The 17,552-nt window shown below is 37.7% G+C and overlaps 1 protein-coding gene across 3 annotated transcripts in view; it reads left to right on the top strand.

Annotated features, from left to right (window-relative positions):
• TOPBP1 (DNA topoisomerase II binding protein 1) overlaps nt 1-17,552 on the top strand; it is a 64,759-nt gene that overhangs the window by 38,114 nt on the left and 9,093 nt on the right. For all 3 annotated transcript variants that reach the window (XM_017872417.1, XM_017872418.1, XM_017872419.1), the window contains exons 17-27: nt 3,151-3,274; nt 3,864-4,010; nt 4,126-4,228; nt 6,738-6,930; nt 9,246-9,466; nt 10,358-10,524; nt 10,759-10,870; nt 12,584-12,747; nt 13,948-14,085; nt 16,182-16,271; nt 16,447-16,608. In XM_017872417.1, coding sequence (XP_017727906.1) covers nt 3,151-3,274; nt 3,864-4,010; nt 4,126-4,228; nt 6,738-6,930; nt 9,246-9,466; nt 10,358-10,524; nt 10,759-10,870; nt 12,584-12,747; nt 13,948-14,085; nt 16,182-16,271; nt 16,447-16,608 — 1,621 coding nt within the window. The remainder of the gene's footprint in view (nt 1-3,150; nt 3,275-3,863; nt 4,011-4,125; nt 4,229-6,737; nt 6,931-9,245; nt 9,467-10,357; nt 10,525-10,758; nt 10,871-12,583; nt 12,748-13,947; nt 14,086-16,181; nt 16,272-16,446; nt 16,609-17,552) is intronic.

The following is a 17,552-nucleotide window of genomic DNA, read 5'->3' as shown; positions in this document are numbered from 1 at the left end:
CTTGATCTAGGACCAGACTGTCCCAAAGAGATCATCCAATACTGTCTTCTGCCTTCAGACAGTTAAACATGTAGGCCAGATCTTTGCAACACATCAGATACAGCATCTTCATTTTATTACAAATATTTGTGTAACATTCCCTCTATTAAAATGAAATTTATAAATATCACCTACCTACTTTTATAATTTAAAAAAGCGGCAGGCAGTACAGCACTCTGTGATGCATAGGAGAAATAGAAGGTGCATAATATAGAAAAGATACATGTTCAGTTATGTAATGCCTAAGGCTGACTACATTAGAAAATGATGGAGTATTAATACGTTTGTATACCTGTGTAAAGTTACCACAAATCCAACAGTCCCAAGGCTGAGACCAGTCTGGGGGCTCAGATATCATGAGTAGCAGTGGTCTTCCGTGAGCTTATACAGTAGTGACCTTTTTGGAATATTAGCATATATTAGAACTGCAAAAAGAAAAAACGTGTTTATATGTCAAACAGGTTCTAGGCTCATCTAATTATAAACCACTTTTTTTACATACGTGAGTTTGTCAGGACATTAGAATATCATGCAAGATATGAGATAATTATATGTATGACTGTTCCCCAGAATGTCCAGCATCCTGTACCTTACCCACTGCATGCTGGTAGCACCCTCCAACATACAAACACACATTGTAACAACCAAAATCACCCTCACAAATGTCCAGAATAACCCCTGAAGTAACACTTTTGCTGAAACCACTGATGTAGACCAAGGGTGGATGGACTGGTTCATCTGTTTTTGTAAGTGAAATTTTATTGGAATACAGCAATGCCTTTCCACTTACAAATTGCCTATGGCTGCTTTCACATACAAGACAAAAGTTGAGCAGTTGCAGAAGAGATTGTTTGGCCTGCAAAGTCTAAAATATTTACCATCTGGCCTTTTAAGAACAAGTTTGCCAAACCCTGATGTAAACCATCTACAACCACTGACAGTCTGTTCTTGAATGGCCTCTGAAGACTGAAACTCATGGTTTCCATATTGTCACAGTGGAGTTGAATAGTAAACCAAATTGATTCAGGCAGAGATACTCCTCTGTTTTTCTGAATTATCTTGATAATCTACCACTACAGCAGAAAGGGAGACAGTTATTCGGAGGACTAACAAATTAGGTAAGGTATATTTTTACTGTTATGTTTGAGGATACATGGTCAGTAGGAAATAGAGATTTTTATAATGTAATTTAGGAGGCAGTAGTACTTCTTACTTCTTATTCTTAATTTTTTATTTTTTTATTTTTTGAGAGAGAGTTTCGCTCTTGTTGCCCAGGCTGGTGTGCAATGACACAATCTTGACTCACCACAACCTCTATCTCCCGGGTTCAAGCGATTCTCCTGCCTCAGCCTCCTGAGTAGCTGGTATTACAGGCGTGTGCCACCACATCTGGTTAATTTTGTATTTTTAGAAAAGATGGGGTTTCTCCATGTTAGTCAGACTGGTCTCAAACTCCCAAACTCAGGTGATCTGCCCGCCTTGGCCTCCCAAAGTGCTGAGATTACAGGCATGAGCCACCGCGCTCAGCTTCTTAATTCATTTGTCTATTTAAAAAGTTCAGAGATATTCCTTACTTAGAAAATGGAAAACATTAAGTGTCCCTAAGGATAAAATTCTCTTTATTTTGGTGATTGTATTTAGAAATACAATTTTTACCTACCCTTTGGGTTTTACTTGATCTTTCCCAGGTCAAGAGAATATTGAATAGGGGCCAAGTGCGGTGGCTCGTGCCTGTAATCCCAGCACTTTGGGAGGCCAAGGCGGGTGGATCACTTGAAGTTGGGAGTTCAAGACCAGCCTGCCCAACATGGTGAAACCCCGTCTCTACTAAAAATACAAAAATTACCAGGCGTGGTTGCACATGCCTGTAATCCCAGCTGCCTAGGAGGCTGAGACAGGAGAATTGCTTGAACCCACGAGATGGAGATTGCAGTGAGCCGAGATTGTGCCACTGCATTCCAGCCTGGGCAACAGAGCAAGACTCTGTCTCAAAAAAGAAAGAGAATATTGAATAGGAAGAATTGGGAGATCATAGCATAATATAATAGTTAAGAGCATGACTTCTGAAGTCAAACTTATCTCTGTCATTTGCTCATTGAATATCCTTCAACAGGGGACTGAACCATGTCCCTTAGTTCTTTTATCTGTAAGATAAATGTAATAATACCAGTGTTAGGATTGTTGTGAGGAGTGGATGAGATAATGATGTATAAAATATATATAGTCTGTTTTGGGGCATACAATGAATAGTGACTGCCAACAACTGGAGGGCAAGTTGGATGCTTTGCAGTCTATTAATTTGAAATACCTTTATGGTTACTGTAAAAGTGATACTCTTTCTAAAAGAAAATTGAAACAATTCAGAAAAGCATAAAGAAGAAAGTTATATTTTATTTTATTTTATTTTGAGATGGAGTCTCGCTCTGTCTCCCGGGCTGGAGTGCAGTGGCCGGATCTCAGCTCACTGCAAGCTCCGCCTCCCGGGTTCACGCCATTCTCCTGTCTCAGCCTCCCGGGTAGCTGGGACTACAGGCGCCGCCACATCGCCCGGCTAGTTTTTTGTATTTTTTTAGTAGAGACGGGGTTTCACCGTGTTAGCCAGGATGGTCTCGATCTCCTGACCTCGTGATCCACCCGTCTCGGCCTCCCAACGTGCTGGGATTACAGGCTTGAGCCACCGCGCCCGGCCGAAAGTTATATTTTAAAGAATATTCTTCTAAACCTCTCTCTGCGTTTATGTACCACAGATATATTCATAAAATCTGTCCAAAAAGATAGAGCCTATCTTCATTTCTTTAACTGTTTTTTTCTTGAGGTGGGGTCTTGCTGGGTTGCCTGGGCTGAAGTGCAGTGTCTGTTCACAGGTGTGATCATAGCGTACTACAGCCTCAAACTCCTGGCCTCAAGTGATCCTCCTGCCTCAGCCGCCTGAGTAGCTGGGACTGTAGGCATGTATCACTTGGCTTGAGCCTGTCATTTTAATGGTCTTGTTTACTCTAGTCTGAAAGTTTTGGGAAGGTCAGGATATTCTGTTCATAGTAAATAAGGATCATCTTCAAGTAGTGTGGATGTTTCTCTTGGTTATTTGTTTTTTTGCATTGGTTATTTCAGGTGGAGTTTTGATGAAACAGTGACTCATTTCATCTATCAAGGGCGGCCAAATGACACTAATCGGGAGTATAAATCTGTAAAAGAAAGAGGAGTACACATTGTTTCAGAGCACTGGCTTTTAGATGTAAGCAGTGCTTTTTTCCCTTCTTTGTTAATTGAAAATGTATACAAACATTATTTCAGAGCACTAACTCAGAGATTTCACTCTTGGTGGAACTAGAAGCCAGTTTAATAATCTTGGTAAACTGTACACATTTCAGTTCTTTGGCATCAAAAACTTAAGATCTTTAGTCCTTAAATACTCAACAAATCTTTAATGGATACTCTTTCTAATTCTCCAATTCCTTTTACTAATTAAAAATGTGATATGAATGGAAAGTTTATAATTATTTGGGGAAAATTTAACATATCAATAGAGTTTAGATCTGTGTTTCTTTTTTTTTCTGGGTATTCTCTGGAGGGTAATTGATACCTTTGCAAAAGCACAGGAATGGTTTCAGATTTTATACTTCAATGGATATGACATTTAAAAGTGAGGACAATTTGTCATTTGTATGATGCACATTTTCAGTGTAAACTACTTTTCAAACTAATTTGTGAACTTTTTGCCATCTGACAGTATAATGTATTATTGCTTGTCCTTATCCTACTTAACATCATCTATTCATTAAGATTTTGTCAGTCCTGTCTTAAAGCACACCATTGTATTGCAGTGTGCCCAAGAGTATAAACATCTTCCTGAATCTCTTTATCCACATACTTACAATCCCAAAATGAGCTTGGATATCAGTGCAGTGCAAGACGGCCGACTCTGTAATAGTCGACTACTCTCAGCTGTGTCTGCAGCAAAGGATGATGAGGTAAGAGATATGGATGATACATTTACCCCCTCTTAAGCTAAAGGTATAATCATATATTGCTATGAAACCTTATACAGTGGCTTGGTTTGAGAATTTACAATTTTCTTTTCAATAGCCAGATCCTTTGATTTTAGAAGAAAATGATGTAGACAATATGGCCACCAATAATAAAGAATCAGCACCATCAAATGGAAATGGAAAGAATGACTCTAAAGGAGGTAAAATATTTATGTTTTAATTAAACATTTTTTTTTTGAGACAGGGTCTCAGTTTTTTGTGGAGATGGGGTCTTGTCATCTTGCCCACACTGGTCTGAAACTCCTGGACTCAAAGGATCCTCCTGCCTTGTGAGCCACTGTACCCAGCTGTAAAATATGTTTAAATTACTAAATTTCTTTTACAAATGTATGTCTTCCTTTCCTACAGAATGCTTCCTTTATATCAGATAGAAAAATAAAATTATTTTCTATGTTGCTAAATACAGGCAAAGCATATATTAGAGGATTGATTTGCAGTCCCATGCTGATCATTAAGTGATAATTTGCAAAGTTTTATGTAGTTTAAGTGTAAAGCTTAGGAAATTTATGAAACTAGAGTTTTATGGAGTTAGTATGATACAGCCCTAGTCCATTAAAGGTAGGTGAAGTTGGTGATTTTTTAAAAATCTGGTCTTTGGTCCAGTTCTTTTGAGTGATTTTCAAAAAGTTTTCTTATATGTACAATATATTTTAACATATCCACATGGTTTTAAAGATACAAAAAGACATATGAAGAGTTTCTTCCACCCTTATTTTCAAGCCCCCCAGTGTTACTAGTTCCTTATGTATCCTTCTAGAGCTATTTTATGCATATATAGCGATAAATATGTTTTTCCCCCATTTAAAAAAAAAAAACCGGCACACATAAATGGTGGACTACTATATGTGCTATTTCATACCCTGATCTTTTTGTTACCTTGGGTAGTGTTTTATATCAGTAGATAACTAGGAGCTTCTTTAGTCTTTTTCTTTCTTTTCTTCCTTCCTTTCCTCCCTTTCCTTCTTGTCCCCTTTCCTCTCCTTTCCCTCTTCCCTTCCTTTCCCTTTCCTTCTTTCTTCCCTTTTCTTTCTTTTTGGGCAACTGTATTGTATTCTTATGAATGGTCCCACTTTGTTTAGGCATCCGTTCTTAATAGGTATTTGGGTTATTTCTACTTTCTTGCTTTTATAAATAGTACTGCACTGAATAACCTTATATGTGGATGTCTTTTTAATAGATTAATATGTTCTATTTTCCTTACTCATTCTAACCTACCAAAGCTTTCCCTATGACTTACCTATTTGGTTAGGCTCACTCTGTTCATTCCAAAAGTATTTATTTAATACTTCAGAGTTTAGGCTTTAAAGAAACCAATGGTAAAGACAATTGTCTTGTCCCTTGGTATCCATGTGGTATTGGTTCCGAGGACTTACCTCAGGTACCAAAATCCACAGATGTTTAAGTCCCTTATGTATAAAATGACAGGATTTGAATTTAACCAATGCACATCCTCCTGTATACTTTAAATCATCTCTAGATTACTTATAATACCTAATACGCTGTAAATGTTTTGTAAATAGTTGTTATATTTTATTTTTTTACTGGTACTTTTAATTGTGATATTTTTCATTTTTATGTCTTTAAAGTATTTCTGACCCATACTTGGTTGAATCCATGCATGCAGAACTGGCGGATGTGGAGGGTTGGCTATATATTGTGGTCTGTGTTTTCAAGAGCCTTTAGGGAGTCTAGGCACAGTGGCTCACGCCTGTAATCTCAGATCTTTGGGAGGCCAAGGCAAGAGGATTGCTTGACGCTAGGAGTTCCAGACAAGCCTGGGCAACATAGTGAGACCTTGTCTCTACAAAAAATTTAAAAATTAGCCAGGTTTGGTGGTGTACACCTGTAGTGCCAGCTACTCAGGAGGCTGAGGGTGGAGGATCACTTGGGCCCAGGAGTTAGAGGTTATAATGAGCTATAACCATGCCACTGCAGACCAGCCTGGGCCACAGAGCAAGACCCTGTCTCTAAAAAATTAAAAGAATCTTTGGGAAAAATCAGACACATGCACAAATGACTGTAATGCATCTCAGAGTGTATATATACCATGAGAGTTAGAAGCAGGCAGGGAGCTTTATAGAGGGATAATCACTACAGGTCTTGATGAAATATCTTTGAAGGGGGACAGGCACAGTGGCTTACGCTGTAATCCTGCACTTTGGGAGGCTGAGGTGGGCAGATAACCTGAGTTCTGGAGTTCAAGACCAGCCTAGCCCATGTGGCAAAACCCCGTCTCTACTAAAAACTACAAAAATTAGCCAGGCAAGGTGGCAGGCAACTGTAATCCCAGCTACTTAAGAGGCTGAGGCAGGGAGAATTGCATGAACCTGGGTGGTGGAGGTTGCAGCAAGCCGAGATCGCGCCACTGTCCAGCCTGGGAGACAGTGCGAGACTGTCACCAAAAAAAAAAAAAAAAAAAAGTATTTGAAGGGCTTCCTAGTTACTTCATATACAGTGCTTGTGGTAAGGGCTGCTTTTTATGTTCTACAGTATTCACAGTCTTAGTACATTACTATAGCCTGTAGTTAGTATTCAGTAAATGTTAAGTCAATAAGTTTGTGTTCAACCAGGTCTAAACAAAATAGTTAATGTAAGATATGGTCAGAAAGAGAAACTTACCTTGAATGGTGTATTTGTGTTTGTTTCAAGTTCTGACACAGACCTTAGAGATGAGAGAGAACTTTCAGAAGCAGTTACAGGAGATAATGTCTGCAACGTCAATAGTGAAACCCCAAGGGCAGAGGACTTCCCTTTCAAGAAGTGGTTGTAACAGTGCATCTTCAACCCCTGACAGCACTCGCTCTGCTCGCAGTGGACGAAGTAGAGTCCTAGAGGCACTGAGGTGTGTACCTGTCACTGATGGCAGAAAACCTAGATGACTTGAGAGAAAGGATTTACACACCTGCTGCTGACTCAATTCCATGAGCTTGGCCTAGTTTAGTTTAGTTTAGTTTTGCAGTAAAAGCAGAAATGTAAAATATCAAGACTAGTGAAGGGGTTATACGCCTAGGCCTTATTTAGCCCAAACAATAAATATTATATTCCAGTATTATCTATTGCTTTTGGCTCTCTGCTGACTAGATTTTTCCTTCTAGCTTATCCTTCCGTCCCTTGCTCCCAGCAGTTCTAGACTTCTTACTCGGAGATGGCAGCAGACATGGAGGTTTGTCTTACAGCAGCACCTGCTTCACAGTGAGGCATGATTGATACTTTTTATTATCTCTGTTGAGAAAGAAATGATTTTAAGATCTAATTTGCCTCAATGGATTCAGTAGGCAGTTCTCTCTGTCTACTAATACACTAATATTGAATAGTATTTGTATTAAACAATAAGTACATATATATTTTTTTCAGTCTTTTTCTAATGCAATATATAAAATTTTAAAGTTATTTTATTGGAATTTTGCATGCATTTTGTATTCTTGTAAAATTTATCTTCTAGAAAAGGTGATTACATTTTTTAGTGTGATGTGACTTAAGCTCAGTTGCATAACTTCATCTTTTTCGTGATAGAAGAAAAAATCTATAATTTTGTGATAAGAATTACGGAACTTGTATTTTCAATTGACTAATTGAATTAAGTATAAGATAAACTAGCATTTATCTTATGCTAACTGTGTATTACATGAGGCAGTTCATTATCTCAGTACTGAGTAAAGTAGCTTTTTAATATGCTTCAGATCAAGTTTTATCATTATAGAGAAACTAATTCCTGTACCAAATCAGAGTAAATAAATATACTCTGAGAACAAAAGACTATATTCTTTATTTTTGAAGCAAAGGAAGTCTTTTTGTGGGGGGGTTCCTTTGGTCAACTGTTTTATGGGTTTTGGTGTTTTGTTTTGTTTTTTTTTTTTTGAGACGGAGTTTCACTCTTGTTGCCGAGGCTAGAGTGCAGTGGAGTGATCTTGGCTCATGGCAACCTCTGCCTCCCGGGTCCTGGTTCAAGCAGTTCTCCTGCCTCAGCCTCCTGAGTAGCTGGGATTACAGGCGTGTGCCACCACGCCCGGCTAATTTTTGTAGTTTTAGTAGAGACGGGATTTCACCATGTTGGCCAGGCTGGTCTCGAACTCCTGACCTCGTGATCCACCCTCGGCCTCCGAAAGTGCTGGGATTACAGGCGTGAGCCACAGCACCCGGCCTGTGTTTTGTTTGTTTGTTTGTTTTTTTGCTTCTCCACAGTATAAGTTTTATGGTAAATTATTTTTACTAAGAATGATTGAGTGAATATAAAGAACATTACAGGACTTCTATTTACTGTCATGTAGAATCATTACGATCGCACCATAAAATGCACTTCCCTGTAATTCAGCATATTGCTGTTCTACCATAGACTCTGGAAAGTGGTTACCAATAGCCAGAAGGCTCTTCTGATAAGGCAGCCTTTATAGCCAGCCTCCCTCGTAATCATAGTGCTTATAATTTCAAGTAATTAAAAAATACAACTACTGTTAAGTAACCATAGTGTTTGAAACATTGTATAATTGGCCGGGCGCAGTGGCTCAAGCTTGTAATCCCAGCACTTTGGGATGCCGAGACGGGCGGATCACAAGGTCAGGAGATCGAGATTAACCATCCTGGCTAATACGGTGAAACCCCGTCTCTACTAAAGAACACAAAAAACTAGCCGGCGCACAGGGCGCGTGCGCCTGTAGTCCAGCTACTTGGAGGCGGAGCCAGGAGAATGGCGTAAAACCTGGGAGGTCCGGAGCTTGCAGTGAGCTGAGATCCTGGCCACCTGCGCAACTCAAGCCTGGGCCACAGAGCCAGACTCGTCTCAAAAGAAAAAAAAAAAAAAAAAAAAAAGAAACAATTGTATAATTAAGGGAAAATCCTTTTTAAATGTACAGTTACTTTTGTAATTTTTAAAAAAATTCTTGAAGTGTTGAATTTCTCCTTCGAAGTTTTAGTTCTGTAGACATTGAGTCAAAATATGTGTTCCTAGCTAAAACAGATAACTTTTCTGGAAGAAACCTTAAACCTTTTTTTAAAAAAAAAAATGTCCGTAGGTTCATTTATTTAATATTTTTAATGCTTACTGTGTGCTAGATGGTGGCATATAAAGGTGAGCCACAACTTTTATGGGCTAACTTATGGATTTAATGAGTTTGGATTTGTTATTGCTGTTTATTTAAAACTGTCACTTTTATTCCTTAGGCAGTCTCGTCAAACAGTACCTGATGTCAACACAGAGCCTTCCCAAAATGAACAGATCATTTGGGATGACCCTACAGCAAGGGAGGAGAGAGCAAGGCTTGCCAGCAATTTGCAGTGGCCTAGTTGTCCCACACAATACTCTGAGCTTCAGGTTGACATTCAAAACTTGGAGGATTCTCCTTTTCAAAAGCCTTTGCGTGATTCAGAAATTGCTAAACAGGGTAACAAGAAAGAAATCTTTGCATTTGTTTGTATTAAGTACATGTTGACCTCTTAAAAATAAACAGATAAGCATGTTGTTGTTCTCTGAACTGAATGTGCAAACAAAAAAAACTTAGTAGATATTTCTAGTTTTGGTTTAAACTTGAGTCAGAAAAATAATTTGTAAATTGAGGTACTTCATCAGTAAATTGAAAAACATTTTCATAAATTTGGAAATTTAGAATTGGGCATTTTTTTGTAGACACGATGTTTACCATTGTTCTTTCATTCTAGGCCTTTTTGAATTTGTGGAGTTAATGCTTGGTTTTTCTCCTTGTCATCTTATTTTCATTTAAGTCTTCTGAATTCTGCCTAGCGCATACCTACATTTGTTCTTTGGATTGTATGAGTTTCTTTCTGAATTCTCCTATTTTTTTCTTGAGCTTTACCTTGAAAACAAAATTTTCTTATCTCTCATCTTTTTTCTTCCTTTTCTTCTTTTTCACATCGCATGATTACCTCCCTACCTTAGATATATAGATTTATCTCTGCTGCTGCTTTTCTCCAAGTGTAGAATTGCTCTCATTTTACAAATTTGGGTTACACTTAACCATGAAAACTTGGTATTTAAGGAAAATGTTGGGAGAAGCCCACAGATAACATACTTACTCCCTTTAATGCTAATTAATTGCATTTTTTTCTTTATTATTATTATTATTATTATATTGCCACATGCAGATGGGATGCATTATTTATAAATTCTGGAGATAGAGTGCTTTTTTGCATGTACTTTTTACATTCCAAAGTTTGTGCTTAACTTCATCTTGGCTAAGACAGATGAGAATATTTCCTAGAATTTGTTTTTAGTCTTATTTGGATCCTGTCACACTGCAGCATTTTATTGTCCTCAGCTGTCTGTGATCCTGGAGACATACGTGTGACTGAAGCTCCCAAACACCCGATCTCTGAAGAACTGGAAACTCCCATAAAAGACAGCCACCTGATCCCTACGCCTCAAGCCCCCAGTATTGCCTTTCCACTTGCCAACCCCCCTGTGGCTCCACACCCTAGAGAAAAGGTTTGTTGATCCTTGATATGGTGATACAGCTTTTGCATATTGCTGTTAGGCTGTGTTAGAAATTTGTTGATATCAATATCAAGGCTTCATCAAATGTTGAAAACTATTTTTTGCATTGTATTATTATTTGTATATTTCATAACTTAGAAGACTGAGTAAAATACCACTGTAAAAGAACTGTATATCTGATCATTTTTAATGTTAATTTTTTCTAAAATAAAACTTTCATTCCAGATTATAACGATAGAGGAGACTCATGAAGAATTAAAAAAACAGTACATATTTCAGTTATCATCTCTGAATCCTCAAGAACGTATTGACTATTGTCATCTGATTGAGAAACTAGGTACCAGTATTTTACTTAAATCAAAAATGTCCCATATAATAACCATATTTGGAAGTCAAATGTAGTCACTATTAATATCATTTGTAAAGTCTAGAAGTAGAGGAAAAGAACATGGGTGACTTGTCTAAGGCTATACATTGAGTCAGCATGAGTTTGAATGTTTTGTTAAAATCTTAGAAGGTCCTTGATATGGCCAGGTGTGGTGGCTCACACCTGTATTCCCAGCACTTTGGGAGGCTGAGGTGGGCGGATCACGAGGTCAGGAGTTCAAGACCAGCCTGGCCAACATTGTGAAATCCCGTCTCTACTAAAAATGCGAAAATTAGCTGGGTGTGGTGGCAGGCGCCTGTAATTCCAGCTACTTGGGAGGCTGAGGCAGAGAATTGCTTGAACCTGGGAGGCGGAGGTTGCAGTGAACGGAGATTGTGCCACTGCACTCCAGCCTGGGTGACAGAGTGAGACTCTGTCTCAAAAAAAAAGGAAAAAAAGTCCTTGATATAACTAACTGCCCAACCAGTAGTCAAGTTAACCTCTAAGCTATAAATCAACAGCCATGCTTTACATAAGCTTATGTTTACTTATGCCTTCTTCTTTCCTTGAAGTCAGGCTTCATACATTTGTATCTGAGAAGAGGTTCAGTTATTGCTTTTTCCCACCTGCTGTTTCATCTCTTATTTATCTGTGTGTGTTTTCTTCCCAAGCTTCTCTGTTGGTCAGCCTACCTTATTTCCACTCACAAAAAATTTCCTCCTGTTTTGAAGTCTGCAGATGCCCCTATTTTACTTCCATCTCTCTGGTTACCCACATTCAGTGCTTGAGAACTGCTTTGGTAATTGAGACTTAAGAGACATAACCAACTACAGTGTGTGGTTCATGTTTATGTTCCGTCTCTTTTTGTATCCTAATTACAACAATCCAAGTGAAGACAAACAGGAAAAATTGAACAAGGATTTAGTATTGAGACAGCAAAGAATCTTTGTTAATCTTATTAGATCTGATAATGGCATTATGGCTGTTTAAGAAAATTTCCATATATTCTAGAGATGCATATTGAAATATTTAGGGGTCAGTAACATGGTATCTAGAATTTGTGTTAAAATAGTTAAGCAGGGCCGGGCATGGTCGCTCACTCCTGTAATCCCAGCACTTTGGGAGGCTGAGGCAGGTGGATCATTTGAGGTCAGGAGTTCAAGACCAGCCTGGCCAACATGGTGAAACCCTGTCTTTACTAAAAATACAAAAATTAGCCAGGCCATGGTAGTGTGTGCCTGTAATCCCAGCTACTCATGAGGCTGAGGCAGGAGAATCGCTTGAGCTGGAGGTTGTGGTAAGCCAAGATCATGCCACTGCACGCCAGTCTGGGTGACAGTGAGACCCTGTCTTAAAAAAATAAAAATTAAAACAGAATAAAATAAAGTAGTTAAGCAAAAAAAGGTGGCAAAATTTTGATAATTTTAGAATATAGGTAGCTAGTGTATGTGTGGGGGTTTTATTTACTTTTATTTTATTTATTTTGTACTTAAAAGGTTCATAATAAACATTTTAATACGTATATATGAATATAAAGTAAAGTAATTCTAAGTAAGTCAAGATTTTTTGGTTTAAATGGTTTGGGGCACTTTATTTATAAATAATTTCTATGCATAGTTGAGATTATGTTTTCCTAGAAAGAAGTTGGGAATCAATAAAGTACAATCTTTTCTTCTGCTTAAGGTGGATTGGTGATAGAAAAGCAGTGCTTTGATCCCAGCTGTACACACATTGTTGTGGGACATCCCCTTCGAAATGAGAAGTATTTAGCCTCAGTGGCGGCTGGGAAGTGGGTGCTTCATCGCTCCTACCTTGAAGCATGCAGGACTGCTGGACGCTTCGTGCAGGTGTGTATTCAGATTTGTGGAAGTTTATTTTTCTTTAAAAGCAAGTGTCCGTTGGATGCGGTGGCTCACACCTGTAATCCTAACACTTTGCGAGGCCAGGGAGGGTGCATCACCTGAGGTTAGGAGTTTGAGACCTGCCTGGCCAACATGGTGAAACCCTCTCTACTAAAAATACAAAAATCAGCTGGGCATGGTGGTGAGCGCCTATAACCCCAGCTACTCGGGAGACTGAGGGAGGAGAATCACTTGAACCCAGGAGGTGGAGGTTGCAGTGAGCCAAGACCATGCCGTTGCACTCCAGTCTGGGGGACAGAGTGAGACTCCATCTCAAAAAAAGTAAGTGTTGGCTGGCAGTGACTCATGCCACTTTTAGCACTCAAGACCAGCCTGGGCAACATAGCAAGAGTCCATCTCTACAAAAAATAAAAACAATTAGCTGGGCGTGGTGGTTTCCACTGAGTCCCAGGCTACCTAGGAGGTGGAATTAGGAGGATTGTTTGAGCCCAGGAGGTCAAATCAAGACCCTGTCTCTAAATAAAGAGCAGACAAATAAATTAATTTTATTTACTTAAGAAAGTAAATATCAGATTTCATCACATTTGCTGACTGCTTATATAATTGAAATAACCAAATATGGCCAGTTAGAGTATACCAACTTTTCAATAACAAAGCCAAACAATGAAACTTCACAGAGCAAGATTCACCTTTAATCACTTTTAAATGATTTGATTTGAATGTCAGTGTTGTTTTAATTGAAATAACATTTTCTTACTCAGAAAGTTTCAAGATTATCTCATTGTAAGCTTTCATCTTTACTACTAGCCTGTTAAACAAATTACTTGAAGTATTTTGCTTCCTAACTGGTCATCACATGTAGGTTCAAAACCATGTAGTTTTTGAAGCTTCCTATCAGGGTCCATTAGGGACCTCTTCTATAGACAGATAATCAAGTTGTCAGTACATACCTCCTCTGAGACTGTGTCCTTTTATGAAATTAGTCTTACAGCAGGTGAAATTTGTCCATGTGAATATTACCAGTTGCCAAGATACAGCTATCATTACTTAGTACTATCTGTATTAATAACAATTAAATGTATAGCTTTAACAGTTATTAGACTTTGGGCTCCTTGAGGAGCCCTGTGTGTTGCACAGTGGCTCCCCAGATTGTAGCAACTCAGGTTTGTTGGACAAATTCTCTAGGAAGAAGACTATGAATGGGGGAGTAGTTCCATACTTGATGTTTTGACTGGAATCAATGTACAGCAACGAAGACTAGCACTTGCAGCAATGAGATGGAGAAAAAAAATCCAGCAAAGACAAGAATCTGGCGTTGTTGAGGTATTAAAATACATAATTATATAGGTAATACGAATAGCATTCAATATTGTGACTTTATTTTTTTAAAGAGGACGTGCTTGAGGAAATAATGATTCTACTTATCTTTTTCCCTTGATGTAAGATATATATATATATTTTTTTGATGGCTCTTTTAAAAATAATTTATATATGTAAAATGTGGCCCATATTGCATTTCTTCCAAAGAATCTTTTCAGCATCTAATGTTAGGGGTTCTTGACCTGAGCCCACAGACCCTCTCAAAGGAATTTGTAGATCAAATCTGGGAAGGCCATGTACTTTGCATGGAGAGAAAATACATCCTTATTTTACTAACCTCTAGTAAAAAATTAGCACTTCCTGTCTTTTTTTTTTTTTAATTTTAATTAGCATACATCATGCTTTGAGAAAACTAGCGCTATCCTTTAATTAAAGGTCTAGGCAACAAATCACAACACCATCAACTTACCTGTAATTTTGCACTAGCAGAAATCACGTTTCTGTTTTGCATTATAATTGCAAGCATCTTGAAATACTGTTTGTGTTCACCAGTACTTTATATTATTTGTTAGCTGTTGGTTTATCAAGAGAAACTATTACTTAGGCCACATGTTCATGTTTCATAGTTCAGGAACACAAGTCAAAGACAAAATTCTATGTATTAATGATTCAGTCCAAAGACATTCTTTATATTCCAAAATCACTTTGCATTCTGAAACATAATAGGACTATTCATCTCAAAATCTTTCATGGAATCATAACTTCTGCAGAAATCTTCATATCCTTTCTGTTTTGGTTCAGCCACAGCAAAAAGAGAGCTGTAACCCTAGGGATGCAACAAATGCGCCCACAATATGAAATCACAGACACTTGGCCGGAAGGCCACATATCTGAGGTTTCGTCAAAGCACTGGAAGCCATATTAGTTACTGTCTGCTACTTTAAAACTATAGTAGTTATTAGACCCACCACTAGGTCATATGATTTAATGCATTAATATAAAGCACATCTATAATTACATCACAAATTTGTTTTTAGTATTTTGATAACTTTCAATAAAATTGCTTCCTTTTGTAATCCTTTATATTTTAACATTTTCTAAAAATCACCCATAAGGTTTGGGAATTATATCTCAATACAGCTATTATTTAGAGGAGTCTAATGACCAGACTGCCAAAGAGATCCATGGCTCACAAAAAGGTTAATTGTATTAGTTCGTTCTCATGCTGCTATGAAGAAACGCCCGAGACTGGGTCATTTATAAAGGAAAGAGGTTTAATTGACTCACAGTTCCACATGGCTACAGAGACCTCAGGAAACTTACAGTCATGTAAGAAGCAAACACGTCCTTCTTCACATGGTGGCAGGAGAGAGAAGTGCAGAGCAAAGTGGGGAAAGACCCCTTATAAAACCATCAGATCTCCTGAGAACTCACTATCACGACAACAGCATAGGGGAACCACCCCCACCATCTGATTACCTCCCACGAGGTCCCTCCCCCAACACTTAGAGATTATAATTCGGATTACAATTCAAGATGAGATTTTGGGTGGGGATACAGCCAAACCATTATCAGAACCCCTGAGTTAAATAGCCTTTTATGTTGTATTCTAAGTTCTCTGATATTTCCAAATCCTTATTAGCCATGATTCCTTCTCTTTTAGAGTAATTCTACTGGCTTTTGTTAGTTGTTATTTCCTACATAAATATTTTGTGTTTCTAATTTGCAAACATTTTTAAGAGAAGTAAAATGCAGGCTTCATCTAACCTAAGAAGCTGTGCTTTAAGCTCTTCCCTTGATTAATCATAAGAAAAAAAAATACCAGAAAAGACTAAACATAAATCACACTGCTTTGTTTTAATGTTACCTAATCATTAAATGGTTTTTCACTCCTCAAGTATTTCTTGATGGCCTACTATGTGCCAGATACCATGGATTCATGTTTCAGTGTTCTGACCAGAGATAATTATACTGTGCAAAAGTAAAGTTTGTAAGATTTAATGACAAAACTAAGTCTACAGGTAAAATCATGTCTTACCTGGATTATTTTGTTAGTTATTTTCCAAATGATTTCACCACTGATTATTTTTTATTTGTAGGGAGCATTTAGTGGGTGGAAGGTTATTTTACATGTGGATCAGTCTCGAGAAGCAGGCTTCAAACGCCTCCTTCAGTCAGGAGGAGCAAAGGTTTGTATCGTATTAATTTACTGACCTTTTTACATAAATAATTATCTAACCAAGATTGCTATGATCAGTTCTTCATTTTCTCTACTTTTTGAAATGGTAATCCTTAAGTACATATCATACAGCTGAACTACTTTGGAATACTGGTAGATTGTGATACTACTTGTTTTCTCATTAGGTGCTACCTGGTCATTCTGTACCTTTATTTAAAGAGGCCACACATCTTTTTTCTGACTTGAATAAACTGAAACCAGATGACTCAGGAGTTAATATAACAGAAGCTGCTGCCCAGAACGTGTACTGCTTGAGAACAGAATACATTGCTGATTATCTCATGCAGGTTTGTGAGAGTCTGTTCTTGACCTCATTACTAAAGATATGTTTATATGCATAGATAAGTAACTGCACAACAAAACCTTCAGCTCGTGATTAGTAGAACATTAGTCTCCTGTTATTCTCCTCTATTCAAGCCCTTTCAGTTTTATTCTATTTGTATTTTTTATAATAATGAACACATTATGTAAACATTTAGCTTGGAAGTTAAATATGAGAAGAGTATAAAAATCTAGCTACTTCTCAAGGCTTTAAAATACCCTTTAAAATGTTGGAATATAAAGAAAGCAGAAATTGATTCCAGGAGTCCAAGAAGAAACATTTTCCCAAAGGTCCTTTAGTTTTCTTGTCTGTTTGCTTTCATGTACTTTAAATACCTATGTTAGTTAGACATTGTGGTAAATGTAAGCATTTACTATATGGTGGGCTTACTACTGTCATATTCAGAATTGGCCTGTGTCGTGTAATTTGAATGGGGTAAGAAAAATCTTCCTGACACCACAGTGCCTAAAAGTCCATCAGGAATCAGCAGGCCTGACACATAATCATAAGGATTAGATTTCATAATCATCATTTATGAAGGATTTCAAATGGGATGGTATAGAAATAAGGGGAGGCCAAAACTCAGTCAGCTTTGTGATTTTGCTGCTTGTATTTGCAGATTGCTCAGGATTTAATAGAATGCCTAAAACATAAATGTGAAGCCATTATACAGCAGAGGGCATACTGATTAGTATTTTATCTAAGGTTTTCACTCAACGTGATGTTTTTGACATTCATTCAAGTTTTAGTGTATACCAGTAGTTCATTCCGTTTTATTGCTGAGTAGTATTTCTTTGTCTGAATATACCATAGTTTATTCATTTTCCTGTTGATGGACCCCTGGGCTGTTTGTCATCTTGGTTGTCATTAGTAAAGCAACTAAAATACACAGGCTTTTTTATATATATA

This window comes from Rhinopithecus bieti, unplaced genomic scaffold (genome assembly GCF_001698545.2).
Source record: "Rhinopithecus bieti isolate Rb0 unplaced genomic scaffold, ASM169854v2 scaffold_7308, whole genome shotgun sequence".
Taxonomy (NCBI): domain Eukaryota; kingdom Metazoa; phylum Chordata; class Mammalia; order Primates; family Cercopithecidae; genus Rhinopithecus; species Rhinopithecus bieti.
This window is presented reverse-complemented; position numbering and strand designations above follow the sequence as displayed.